This window comes from Tachyglossus aculeatus, chromosome 15, assembly GCF_015852505.1.
Source record: "Tachyglossus aculeatus isolate mTacAcu1 chromosome 15, mTacAcu1.pri, whole genome shotgun sequence".
Taxonomy (NCBI): domain Eukaryota; kingdom Metazoa; phylum Chordata; class Mammalia; order Monotremata; family Tachyglossidae; genus Tachyglossus; species Tachyglossus aculeatus.
The window spans coordinates 22,687,542-22,702,050 of record NC_052080.1 but is presented as its reverse complement, the minus strand read 5'-3'; the positions used below and the strand labels follow the sequence as shown (position 1 = coordinate 22,702,050).

The 14,509-nt window shown below is 43.1% G+C and overlaps 1 protein-coding gene across 2 annotated transcripts in view; it reads left to right on the top strand.

Moving 5' to 3' along the window:
- Positions 1–14,509, top strand: part of PRKCA (protein kinase C alpha) — a 342,829-nt gene that overhangs the window by 319,947 nt on the left and 8,373 nt on the right. For both annotated transcript variants that reach the window (XM_038757073.1, XM_038757072.1), the window contains 3 exons: positions 1,832–1,912; positions 6,198–6,305; positions 9,169–9,309. In XM_038757073.1, the coding sequence (XP_038613001.1) occupies positions 1,832–1,912; positions 6,198–6,305; positions 9,169–9,309 (330 nt within the window). The remainder of the gene's footprint in view (positions 1–1,831; positions 1,913–6,197; positions 6,306–9,168; positions 9,310–14,509) is intronic.

Sequence of the window (14,509 nt, the reverse complement as noted above, 5' to 3'; positions counted from 1 at the left end):
GAGAAGTTGGACTGGGCAAGAATAACCTCCTGATAAGGAGGGCAGTAGTCATGGAGCTGTCACCATCTCCCTTCTTACAAGTTCCTTGGGCAGTTTCTACCCTGGTGTAATTGAGGTTTCGCCCCACTGGTCACCAAAATTAAATTCACAGAATCAAGAAATGGAGATAAAGGAGGACCTCAGAATCTGGTTGGAAATTTTTGGGTGGCTTTCCATTTTAGGAGGATGTCTCGGCCACGAATCACAGGCGAATGGCCGCCCAGACCCTCTAAATGATTGAGAACCAATCAATCAATCAATTGTATTTATTGAGCGCTTACTGTGTGCAGAGCACTGTACTAAGCGCTTGGGAAGTACAAGTTGGCAACATATGGAGACGGTCCCTACCCAACAGTGGGCTCACATCTATTTTTGAAGTTCAGATATAAGAAGCTGGTTAGAGTGTATGCTCTTTTCATATCATTTAAGTCATTCAGTCTTTTTCTGGGAAAAATGCCATCAATAAGGGAAACCAATAAAAATTATTTTTTAAGCCTGAAAATGATAGCACTTACAATCTCTCTGTTAAGCTCCCCAAATCTGACATCCTAAATCCTTCAGAGCATGTGCAGCACACATCATTTAACTGTGGAATGTCTTTATTACCTCTCAGCCCTCTCATCACACATTCAATTAATGCAGAATTACGGTTGAAAATATAGAGCAAAACTTGCTCGTGGGGTTTAAGAAGGTATAAGGATGTATTACATTTATGAAAAAATGCCACGTTTCAGTATGATGTTATTAAAGCCATAAAGCATACATGTGGTGCTCTCTGGAGTCCAAGTAGAGGGGCCCCAAGCTATAGTTTATCGATCAGATCAGGCTTGTGAAAAGAAGTGTGAGTTCTGCTTCTTTGGGTTAAGGTTGTTTTTTTCATCTTTTTTTTTTCCATTTACACTTACTGCAGATGTCCTACAGACTGCAAATAAACAGGAGGACTTACTGTTGGTCATAGGCTTCCTGTTGAAACAGAAGCCCTGTGTGTCCAAGTAAATAGGGAAATTGATTGCTCAGTCCATCAATCGATGGTATTTTTATTAAGCGGAGAGTTTAAGCCAGAGTAAATGGGGTCCAGACGACACTTACAGTTCCTATTTAAGAAGCAGAGGGAATTTTTGGTGTTGGTTCACTCGCCCATTTGTTATGTCTTAGGGAATAAAGGGTTAGGATTTTGTACGTATCCTTATTTTAAGTCTTAAATGGATCTCATTGTTTTCGTCTATCCAGTTGTGCAACTAGAAATTTTTAAAAATTTTAAATGACCTTTGCATTATAGAAATATTAGGATTTTACTTAAGAAATGTATATCCCGAGCAGTCATGTCGTTGGATTTGTTTCAGCTAGATGAGCTATTTACTTTGAGAAGATATCTGCCAGTTTTCCTGCAAGATTAAAAGGTCTAGTTTGAAAGTAAGTCAAGATTAAACACACTTGGTGATGGAAAACAGCAGGTTTGGTTGAGTGGAATCTGAAGGTGCTTGGCGTGATACCAGTACCATACTTAGAGAATCTGGATTAACTCAGGTCTCTCCTCAGTCAGTACATGTAGAGTTTGGCCAATATTTTTAGGTCTGTCACCTCCATTAGAGTATAACTTCTATGAGGGCAAGTATTATGTCTTGTACTTCCCAAGTCTTAATACAACGCAGTGCATAGCATTCATTAGTGACTGAGTAAATACCATTACTATTACTTGTGCTGCTGTAGAATTAGGCTTCATGAGTGTTACAAATATATTTTTTCTATACTCTGAATAGAGCAATTTATTTTTTATTCTTTCTTCCCACAGATTATTGCTTATCAGCCATATGGAAAATCCGTGGATTGGTGGGCTTACGGCGTCCTGTTGTATGAAATGCTAGCCGGGCAGGTAATACCTCACTGCACTATGACAGGAATTCTTTGCAGTTTGTTAAAATTGCCCGGTTCCATTGAATGCCCACCGTTTACCATGCCTGAAAGTCCCTCTAATGACAGCCACCATTATCCACTTTCCACTGAGGCCAAGACTCCAAACTGACTTTCAGGGCAGGGGTACAAGGTGTGAGAGTTCACCTCCTGTAGATCCAGTCATCAGCAAAACCCTAGTTTATTCAGAGAGATGTTATTCCTGGGGACCTTTGGCTGAGGCTGGGAGATGTGACCAGAGGCTGCCCCAGCTGTGGGATGCCTTACGTTCCCACAATCGGAAGTAAGCACACAATAACGTTTTGGGGATTGTACTTTGACAAGGAGTTCCCCCTCATGGGGAAGTTTCAGAATTGAGAAAAGATGAAATATTTATTATGTATATTAAGTGCTAATCATGGTCTGAGTGCTTATTATTTGGTCAGCATGGGATAGATGCCCAGTGCCTGGGCCACAGGATGTTCACAATCTGTCTGAGCCCCAGTTTACAGATGAGGGTGTAAACTTCCTTGTCCCTAAGCCACAAACTTTAGAGGTCTCCTTGTCAGCCAACAGTGACATTATTTAATGTAGGAAATTGGTCATAAGTTCCTCTTTTTAAATCGTGTGAAATGAATCAGGGAGGGGCTCTGGATACTGTTCCCTTAAGAAGAATGAAGCTCAGCCTGCTCCTGCAGTCCAAGTCTAATATTAAGCAGCATTCCCTGGGACACAAGCATAACATCCCTTTCTCCATGCTAGTCAGTGGAACAGGCTGTGTGAAAACCCCCTCGTAATCTTCTTGCCAGGCCTCTTCAACCGATCAGGTGGCTTTAATATTTCTTGACCTGAACAGAACACCCTTTCAGAGAGTGGAGTCGGAACGGAAATCAGTTATTTCCCTTCTTTCACTTCAGTCCTCCTTTCTCTAAGGTACGACCTTCAGCCTTTGCTTCCCGACTGCATGTTGGGACGGTGGATTTTTGTTATATCGGCTGCGCCTATGCAGAATCCAGTTGTGAATACAGAGCTGAACAGAAAATCCCACATGATTCGGGTGTTTTCACAAGGGCAGGGGAGTGAGACTCCATTTTCCCAGTAGGCAGTCATGAAAGAAATGTTCCCGATAGGCTCTGCCACGCTGGATTCAAGTCTCATCCTCACTGGCTTCCCAAGCCGACCTCCGGTCGACTTCAGAGGGAGATCGAAGATGAGGGAGGGTTGCTTGGGAGGCGAAAGATCGCAGCATCAGATTGGCTGGCTGGTCTCTAAGAGACTGGTCCCGTGTAACCTCAGGGAAAGACAGGTGTGTGCTTATGCTCGAGCAACCAACTTAAAGCCCCTCTGTAGCTTGGCTTTTAAGTTTCTTCAGATTAGGCCAGCAGGTAACAGGTGCCCTGAAGAACCAAATTCTGTCTCACCACTTCACTCCCCCATCCCTGATGCTTCCACAGAGGATGAGGGGAGACAAGTGCGAGTTGGAACATTTCAAAAAGCCTGATACATTTTCAGTGATACCTGATGAACTTCTTCAAAGGCTTTCATGTTTCCCTTTGAGCATACCGAACTTCTTGCTGAAAAGGCAGTGCTATTCAGATCTGACATTTTTGATTTAAGGAATTCCAACTACTAGTTCCCAGTGGTTTCAGACACCTGATGATTCAATTCAAAATATTCCTCCTCACTCACTCTTCAGCACATATTCTAGCTCCAGGGGTCATGAGTCACTGTGGAATGGGCAGAGAAAATTCCTTTCTACCTTGCTGAATCCAGGGGAACCTCAAGCAAGGACTTTATAAACACTACTGAAAATAAAAATTGATCACAGATACGGAGAGAGGATTATAGTCCTTATTTTGCTCTATAATCAAGAAGACATTTGAAGATCAAGCAAAAATGAAATACTGAGTTTACTCCTTTCTAGTCATTTTTCTTCAGTTGCTTTTCATTAAACATTAGAAGCAGAAGTGGTCATCAATTCATAATGAGGCTTTGCTCAGGATTCTGAACCTCCAGGAAAAGATGGCTGCAACATCATTAAAATCATATTTATAAAGTGTCTAATGAGAAGGGTACTCTTAGATTTTCTCCAGAGTTAATCATTTCATTTAATTTGCATTCCATCTTTTATAGGTAATGGAATTTGTTACCCCAAGCCAAATTATATTTTTGGAGGGGTAGCTTGGCCTGGCAGGTAAAACCAGATCTACTAATACAAACATGGAACTTTGGAAAAAACATGGGGGGGTGAAAGAACATAGGATGGTTCGGAATCCTTAGAGAAGTCTTGCAGATAAGTACCAACCTCGCCTCCTCCCAGGCTTTTCAGCCGCGGTCAGCTAAGGAGGTAAAATGAGATTTACTTTTTGTTCTTCCGGTGAGCTGTTCCTAGTTCTTGACCCCATGGTGGGGTAGGGCATGTGCCGGATGGGTCTACTTGCCTGGATGCTTTTGGCTATTAGACATTTATGAAAGTCAGTATTCTGGGGCCATGTTGCCGAGATACAAAAATACTTCTTTGAGAAGCCTAGAGAGAGGTTTCATTTTGTGAAACACTGCTGGTTAGAGGTTAAAATCTATCTGAACTTCTACATTATCTGGTAAAGAGTACGGCTCTGACTGATTTACTTGGTCTTTCATCGCCCTCATTATTCCTCACCAGCAACTTGGGAGGTTAAGGGGCCTCTTCATTCCACTATTTCCACCAGTTGCCTCAGATGTGTGAGTACTGCCTTTGGGCCAATGATTAAGCTGTTAGATTTGAAATCAGTCAATCAACTTAGAACGGGCTGGGCAGCTTTCATGCTGTGCTGAGCAGAGTTGAGATGCAGCTCCACCTAAGGGGTAGAGCACGGGCTGTGAGTCCGAAGGACCTGGGTTCTAATCCTTGCTTTGTCACATGTCTCCTGTGACATTGGGCAAGTCACTTCATCTGTAAAATGGGCATTAAGACTGAGCCCAATGTGGGACAGGAACTGTGTCCAACCTGATTTGCTTGTATTTAGCCCAGCACTTGGTATAGTGACTGGCACCTAGGAAATGCTTAACAAATACCGCTGTTATTATTATACAGGAGAGATCCTAAGGTATTAAAAAAATATAGCCAACTTTGCAGTGTTGTTTTTTTTAAAAAAAAATATGGCACTTGTTAAGTACTTACTATGTGCCAAACACTACATTAAGCATGGAGGTAAATACAAGATAATTAGGGAGGACACAGTCACTGTCCTCTATGAGACTCACAGTTTAAGTAAGAGGGCATAGGATTTAATTCCCCCATATCCCCATTTTTCAGAGGCGGTAGTTTAAGCACAGAGAAGGTAAATGACTTGCTGAAGGTTGCAGAGCAGACAAGTGACAGAGCCAGGTTTAGAACTCAGGTCCTCTGACCCCCAGGCCTGTGCTCTTTGAACTATGTCACACTGCTTCCGGAAGGGGAGAGCAGGTGCACTAATGAAATGGTTTAAAGAGATTCACAAGTCTAAATAGCAAAAGTAAAGAAAAAAAAGGCGAGAGCCTCTTGTCTAAACTGTGGACCTTACTACGTGAAGGGGTAATATGGTAGGAGGAGTGCAGCTTTTTAAAACGTCATGATATTAGAAGAAAAGGGTAAGGGGAAAAGCAGTGAAATGAACACAATGAATCACCCTCATTGCACTGGAAATATCTGTCCAAGTTTCTGCAAACCCTGCTGATTTAGGATTGGCCTTGTAAATCGTAGACTAATGCATAACCTATTTGGCGGGGAAAAGTGTATTGTCCAGGAGAATGCCGAAGATACTTGGATATAGGTATATAGCAGTGTGTTGATGTAATAGCTGCGGGGCTGGACAGAACCTAAAAGGGATGACTGTCCCATTCAAATTGGGACAATCAAGACCAGTATCACCACTTCCAGATATTTGATCGCAATTACATTAATATATAATTATATTACAATTACAATTGGTAGCACGTAAGATATATTGATTTTATTTTGTTTTCATATCATTAAAAGAACTAACCGCAAGTGTTTTTCCCCCAAAGATTGTTTTTGGCTGCCTGGAGCGAGACAATTAAAAAAAAAAACAAAACCCAAATACACAACCAGCAATCTAATTAAAGTTAATCAAACTAACTCTCAAGCTAACGAGAGTTGACTCTGGAAGCCGTGGAGTGAACAGAAGCAGACTCTGTTCCTCTGGTCCCAATTGGCCATTCCAAAGAGGTGTTAATGAACAGTGCCATTCTAAATATTTGTCAATCTCACTTCTTTTTTTGTTCCCCAGCCTCCATTTGATGGCGAAGATGAGGACGAACTCTTCCAGTCAATAATGGAACATAATGTTTCGTATCCAAAATCGCTGTCCAAAGAAGCAGTTTCCATTTGCAAAGGGGTGAGTCCATCTCTGCTTTGTCCTGGCTTCTTTTTGCTCCCTTCAGAACCGTGGAACTGAAGTTTCAGGTAGAAACTGCCCTTTAGTCCCCACACAACATTGTTCAGAAGAAGTGGCCTTCAAGCCCCTGTCTCCACTGTATCTCGGGTCAAAGCTGGAACTTGATGAAATTTGCCTTTGCAACTCGGTTCATTTTTAGTGGGGAAAAATGCTGGTTACAAAATGACCCTAGATGGATTAGCGGTCCCGGGTGTGATGACTGACATTGAGCACAATCTCGGTGGGAATCGATCAATCGAGGGTGTTTATTAGGCACTTACTGTGTGCAGAGCACTCTACTAAGCACTTGGGAGAGTTCAGCAGAGATGGTAGACACATTCCCGCCCCACGAGCAGTTTACAGTCTAGAGGGGGAGACAGACATTAAAATAAATTATGGCTATAGACATCGGTGCTGTGGTGTTGAGGGTGGAATGAATATCAAGTGCTCAAAGGGTAAAGATCCAAGTACATAGGCAAGGCAGAAAGACTCCACATTTTCAATGTTCCCACAGAATCACAACCCAGTGTAAGTGTTAACTTCTCTTAAACCCCTTTCTCTCTCCACTATTTACCTTTGTGCAGATTTTGAAATTGGAAATATTAGATCTTGGCATTTCCCAGACATAAAAGGTTTGATATGCTGCTGTCAGTGAGAACACAGTCCTTCCACACAAGTCTTTCAGAGTTCAGTTTAAATGCTTGGCTGTTTTTTTCCAACTAGGGAGCGTTACCTAGCGTTGTGCATTTTATGAAGAGAGCCATTTGGGAATTGTACCTTGAGGGAATTCACTGCTCAGTATTGCGGCGCCTTGTCATCACATTGAAAACCGTTATGCGAAACCTCCTCATCCAATCTCATTTCTTAGCTCTTGCAAGTAAAAATCAGATTCATTGGTGTGGCAGTTGTTGGTGAGATGACAGAGCTTTGAATCATATGTAACACTACCAACTGAGAGTGCCCTAAACCTTCTGCTAGGATGATAAGATGGGGACTTCGGAGTCATTGCTCATTTCTCAGTTTGAATCCCACAGGCACGCTGTTCAGCTTTTAAGTGTGTTATAGCTGCTCTGTGGCACACCGAAAGCTGATGAGCTACTAGAGGACAATGTTTATATCATTGCTTACTCAGCTCCCCGTTCATCTCAACCGTACACACAATATCCTCGCTATCAAAAATTCCTGGTTCGAACGGACCACAACATGGTTCCCTAGTGGCATCTTGGGAACTGACTGCACTTCCCTGTCCTGATTAAAATCTATTGCGTTTTTTTTGTGTAGTGCAAACAGAAATGCCAACGTTACCCTTCTGAGGAACTGTGGGAATCTGAATTTCTGAAAAAGGAGGAGGCAAGCCGCAGCCTCATCCAGAATTTCCTACATTGAGTCTCCTACAGTGGTTACTATTTCCAGTGCCCACGTCCTCATTTCTTTAGTCCCAGAGATACTCCTCATCTCTCCACCGGGCAATATTTGAGGCTTTCCTTTGGTTCTCAGTTTCCCATCCAGCTCATTTTTCCTCAGAAGTAAATCCTCGGACACTGCACTCAGCTGGGAATAGGAAGTGAATTGCTCACCCTCTGCAGCGACATTAACTCTTCTGGTCATTGTTTGTTCAGTAAATAACTTGTCCCTAGGCATTTATTGCAGTGAATCCCAAGCCATCGAAAATTTCACTCATTTCCCAGAAAAGATTCTTTCCCCCCGCTTTTCCTTCCCAATTTCCTAACGGTGTCTCCGGAGCATGGGGCGGATTGGCCCCCTGGTTGGGATGCTGTGAGTAGGGTTAGCACTGAACTCTTGACGAGTGTGATGCTCAACCCAAGGATCCTGTATCCTGTGTCCAGTGTAGTCTGGGTTCAGTAGCTTTGTTTAGAATAAATTGAGCCCAGATGCCCTCAGTACTGCTTTATGCTGACCTGCCTCTAAAAGGGAATAGCTTGATTCAGGAACAGCTGGTGTTACCCAGTTGGTATTTTAGAACCAAACCTGCTGTCTCGTTTCCTAGTAGTGTGTATCACAAGTCCATTTCTGGGTTCTGAGAGGGCAAAGGCTTGGCGTTTCGCATCGTGCACACCAGAGCGGCAGAGTAGAAAAGTGTAACATGTGCATTCCTAACTACCTCTCTTCCCTCAGCCCTGCTCCTCTTGGCTTGCCCCCGCTGGAAAAACAGTGATCTGAGAGATTGTTTCATAAAGTGCAAGACATGAGCAACCTGGTAGCTTTCCAGGCTCAGGAACTCATGGCATTTCTCGGACCCCTGCAGACTCCACCCTTAATTAATATAATAATAATATGGTCTTACTACTTGGCCACATTTCGGCCCCCCAGGATGTTCAGGACAAGCTCAAACACCTTGAATAGTTTCTGGAGGTGAACAGTGCCGTCAGTTAGCAGGAGGCCTCCAGGGTCCTCGGAAGTTCAACCAGAAAAAATGATGATGATGGTATTTGTTAAGCACTTACTATGTTCCAGGCACTGTTCTAAGCACTGGGGGAGATACAAGGTCATCAGGTTGTCCCTCATGAGGCTCACAATCTTAATCCCCATTTTACAGATGAGGTAACTGGGGCACAGAGAAGTGAAGTAACTTGCCCAACGTCCCACAGCTGACGAGTGGCAGAACTGGGATTAGAACCCACGACCTCTGACTCCTAAACTCGTGCTCTTTCCACTGAGCCACGCTGCTTCTCTGATTGAGCCAAGGACCAGAAATGCCCCCTCCATTGAAGTGCGTTTTCAAAACCGGGACAATCCCGGGAGAGTTGGCAGCCACCAGCCTCCGGAAGACCGTTTAATCTTTCGGTTACCTGTTGCTTTCTAGTTAATGACCAAGCACCCTGCCAAACGGCTCGGCTGTGGGCCTGAGGGAGAACAGGACGTCAGAGAGCACGCATTCTTCAGGAGAATCGACTGGGAGAAACTGGAGAACAGGGAGATCCAGCCACCATTCAAACCCAAAGTGGTAAGTAGACACTGTCTTTTGCTTTCCCCAAATCCAGATGTTTACTTAGAAAGAGTCACATAGTGGCCTGGGAGTCAAAGGGAGATCGTGAGCCCCATCCTGGCTCTTAAGGAGGCTTTGACTTGCAGAGTTGCTTTCTAGCCCTTGGCCGTCAAAAGTCCTTTTTACTCCAAGCGCGATTTCCAGTCCAGGCTCCCCTCAGCCAAAAATGCCAGCCAGCCACATTTTCCCGTCATCGAACAGGTGAGGGTCCAAGTTTGTATCTTTCTACCGTGATAAGGAACCAACATGTGGCTTTTGCCCAAGTATGATTTCTTTTGTCTTGGTTGGGCTTTCTTCAGTGTGGAAAGGTATTGGTCACCCTTGAGGATATGCAGTCTCAAAATAAAACTTTCAAAAGGGCAACTCATGTGGGCTGGAAATAGAGAACACGGTCCCAAATTCACACAGTTAATTAGCCAACAGGTTTTCACAAGTCCTTTCTTATTTTATCAGTAGCATCATCATCAAATGTGCTTGTGTTTCATCCATTCTGGGAATAAAATTACTACTGGTGACTAGACCTTATTTTATTTATAGACTATTTTTATTACAAAGCGAAGAAAAGTCATCTGGTTAGTTGCTGTTCCTATGAACCATTATTCCAAAAATAGCTACCATCGCTTCTGTTCTTCGAGGCTGCAAAGGTGGCAATTTTAGACATTGGTGGAGGAAATTGTCCTGTGATTGTAGCCCTGATTTTTTTCCAAAACCAAAAAGTATGGCCCGGGAAAAAAGCATTTGTGTGCATGATAGATTAAACTCTTGGTGACTAAGGCTGAATTTCATGTTGTAGTTCTTTGCTACCATCTCATTTTTCTCTGAATCTCTGAATGTGAAAAACTGAAAGGCACCACCAGGCATCATTCCTTTAGAGAAACAATATGTAAATTCATAGAAAAGGGCTTTTAAAGTACTTTGGGAAGATAGAGGTAATCAGATCCGATATAGTCCCTGACCCGCAAGAGACTCACCCAGCAGGGACTTGATCCCCATGTTACAGATTAGAAAGCTAAGCATCAGAGAGGTTAAAATGACTTGCCTGAGGTCAAACGGGAGGGCATTAGTGGAGTTGAAGAACTTGAACCTGGGTCTCCCGACTCCCAGCTCTTACTACTTGGCCACATTTTGGACCCCCAGGATGTTCAGGACAAGCTCAAACACCTTGAATAGTTTCTGGAGGTGAACAGTGCCGTCAGTTAGCAGGAGGCATCCAGGGTCCTCGGAAGTTCAACCAGAAAAAATGACTTCAATAAACATTTTGATATAGACATCAAAACCGTAAGGTTAGCCTTCCTCTGGCCCCTCAAGTAAGCCCTCCAGGCAAACCAGAGAGGGGAGGTGTGTTAGAGCAAGCTATGGCACCCATCTGGGACTAGACTGTGAGCCCGTTGTTGGGTAGGGACCGTCTCTATATGTTGCCAACTTGTACTGTGTGCTCTGCACACAGTAAGCGCTCAATAAATACGATTGAATAAATGAATGAATGAATATGATTCCAGTTAGGGTGACTCCCCTTTGATCTGAACTAGTTTTCCCAACTCACTCAATGCTCTTTGAAGGTCTCTCGGGGAGCAACCTTTTCTTTTTTTTTTTTTTTTTTGCATTTTACGAAGATTTGACAAAGCATCACCAGTCACGGCCTCCGTTGAAGTAACCATCCAGAACTTACTCTTCGAAAGGACTTTTTAGGAAGAGAAGGAGGAAAGTAGGTTTGTTGTGGGGTAGGGACTGTTGTTGTCCAACAAGTTTGTGTAGCGAACAGGTCCAAGACGTGGGCGTAGACCAGACCCCACAGGTGGTTTGCCTTTGGCTTCCTGGTCGAGGCTGCCAGCCCTGAGTTCCTGGGGCCAACTGAGAGGAGGATTGTTGAGCTACTACCCCAACCACCTCCAGTCTGAACCCATGGACCAAGTAAGTGAGAGCAATCTTTGCTAATTTAGCTAACTAGGGGTAAGTAGCTTTCTTTATTATTCTTTAAGGCAAACAAGGAGCTCTCTTCATAGTAATAATAGGAAATTTTAACAACCTATGAGAGGAACCCATTCATTTTCTACCAAAAAACCAGAAGAAAGTCCACCCATTTCATGTCCAGTATTCTGTTTGGCCTCCGGATCCTCTCATAGTTAACCAAATCCTTAGATGCCTAAGAAGCAAATAATTCTTAGAAATCCCCATCTGGTGCCTTTTCTAAACATCATTGCCTGGCCTTAGCATTTCAGTAGTACATAGTTATCTGCAGTGAATAGTGAGTGAAGAATTCTGTAATTGTTATCATTTGGATTTTAACATCAAAATTAGTTATAATTCTGGGAAATGTTGGAGAAAATAGGTAAAATCTACAGTGTAGTCTGAAGAAGTGTCAGGTTGTTTTTTTTGTCATTTTGTTTTTAATGGCACTTGCTAAGTGCTTACTATGTGCTAAGCACTTGGGTAGATACAAGCTTATCAGGTTGAATATGGTCCCTGTCCCACATGTCTCACAGTCTAAGTAGGCGGTAGTAGGATTTAACCTTCATATTACAGATGGGGTGACTGAGGCCCAGAGAAGTTAAATGAAGTGACTTGCCCAATTCACGGAGCAGGCAAGTTGTAGAGCTGGTATTATAGGTCCTCTGACTCCCGGGCCTGCTGTTTGTTAATTATTGGAGGAAAAATGCACACTGTGAACATTAATGAAAAAATGCAGAGTGTATACATTGATTAGAATGATGCCAGTTTAATTAAATCTCTAAAGTCTGACATATTCATTAGTATGCCTCCTGAAATTTAGCACACCTGATCTTTCAAATCTGAATAACTGGTAAACTTTTTATATGAGCTCAATATATGATAAGCTCAAACAGTCCATCACCCAGTGGTATTTTACTGTGTGCAAAACACTACAGTAAACTGTGCATCCTATTAAGAACCTTTTTTTAGGGGAATAGAAAGTCATTTTATGTCATCTTTCCAAATTCTGAGAGGCCTGTATAAAGTCAGGCATGATTTCAGTTGTACATATCTAGTCTATTTTATTTTGTTAATATGTTTGGTTTTGTTCTCTGTCTCCCCCTTCTAGACTGTGAGCCCACTGGTGGGTAGGGACTGTCTCTATATGTTGCCAACTTGTACTTCCCAAGCACTTAGTACAGTGCTCTGCACACAGTAAGCACTCAATAAATACGATTGATTGATTGATTTCTGCGGCATTCAGAAAATTGCCATGCTCCCATTGTCCACAATAAATAAGACAATAGCTGCAGCCTTATCTACAAGGGGGGAGCTGATAGTCTGTAAAATTAATCACACAATTAAAGAGCAAACATTGCTCTTATTCTGTATTTTAAGGTAGAAAGAGGGGCCTGGGGTCTCTGCCTTTCCAGGTGCATGTGAGGCTTTCAAATCCGTAGAATTGGCCCTAGTGACTGGGTGGCCTTTGGCCTTAATTCATAGAAAATCTGGCAGAAGGTGCAGTCTACTGCCCTCTGAAGTATCTCGTCACATAATAGCAGTAAAAAGAGGCCTGGACTTTTCTCCTCGGGTGTCAGCCCTGCCTTTCCCAGCCCACACAGAGCACCAAGGCCCAGTTTCAGTCACAGCAGGAAAGGAAGGGCGCTATTCAGGAGCCTTATCTAGAGATTGGAAGTTGGCCTTTCTCCAGACATTCGATTGTATCCATTCTTGTTCCCCAGAAATTCTGTACCAAAATTCACTGGCTTCAGTGGGCATCGAGGCCTTTGGTGAGCACGTTTTTCGAACCCCGGTTGAGTAGATGACCCAACTAACCTTGTTCTTTAACCCGTTGGAGTGCGTTTGTGCTTGTTTTGGTAATCAACTGAAAAAGAGCCTTGTGGATTCTGGAGACTGTCATGAGCATGCCGGTTTTCATGAAGCCCTCCGGGAACACTCCCTCCATGCCCAACTGTCCATCTTCGGGAGACCAAAATGGGTGAGGGTGTATCCCAGTTCTCCAAAGCGACCCTTTTCCAGCTTGCTCTCCCTGAGTGGGAAGATTTTTGGATTTACCCTCAGATCTTGGCGTCTGTCCTCTGCAACCCCCTCCTCCTTTCCAATTCTTTTCCTGCATGGTGTCATCGTAGTCATGATTCTAAGTGCCTTTGCCAATTCTGGTGAAATAGCTGTTGAAGTCACCAGAAAAGCAAAGGGATTTGTAGTAAGAGAAAACATCCACCAACTCAGTAAAGGGCAGCACAGATGGATTTTTAAAGTTCTTCCCTGGGGCTTTCCCAAAACTACTTTAGTACATTTGGCAACTTTTTTAAACAGCCCAGTCAGTCTAGCAGTGGTATTTATCAAGTGATTTCTGTGTGCTGAGCACTGTACTAAGTTCTTGGGAAAGTACAGTGCAATCAAGTTGGTAGGTGTGATCCCTGTCCACAAGGCGGTTACAGTCTACAGGGGGAAACTGACTTGAAAATAAATTATGGATAAGGGGAAATAGAGAACAAGAATATTTACATAATTGGTCTCAATGATGCTTTCTTTCTGAGTCTTTTTTCCATTTTGGGAGAGTGGTTTTGGTGGCATTTTTAAGCCTCTCAAATTCTTCGAGGCTCTGATACTGAGGTTGACAGAGAGATTGGGTCTCAAGACTTGGAGCCAGTCAGATTATTTATCATTCACTTCATAAACATGAGAGCGATTGATTATGCATGCTGAGCAATGACCCAGAGTAGGCCCTCTGCCATGATGGAGCCCAGCTTGCCTTTTAGCTCCTTTCAGAGTCACCGCATCTAAACAAAGGTGCCGTTTTCAATAAGAAAGTCACTAGAAATACACTGGGTTTGGGAAAAAAAAATCAGGTGCCAGTTCTGAAATCCTATGAGATCCCACATAGGTTAAAGAACAGGGAAGGTGTCTGCTAATTCTGTTGTATTGTACAGTACCAAACGTTTAGTACTGTGCTCTGCACATAGTGAGTGCTCAATAATAATAATAATGATGGCATTTGTTAAGCGCCTACTATGTGCAAAGCACTGTTCTAAGCGCTGAAGCACTGTTCTAAGCGCTGAAGCACTGTTCTAAACGCTGGATTAAATACCACTGATTAATTGATGATGACCACAGCAGCGGCCATACCTTTGGTTAACTTGGTGCTCACTGGGAAATATTTCATCAGCTGGGAGTTTTGTTGTGAGCCAAATCAGAATTTACAGCC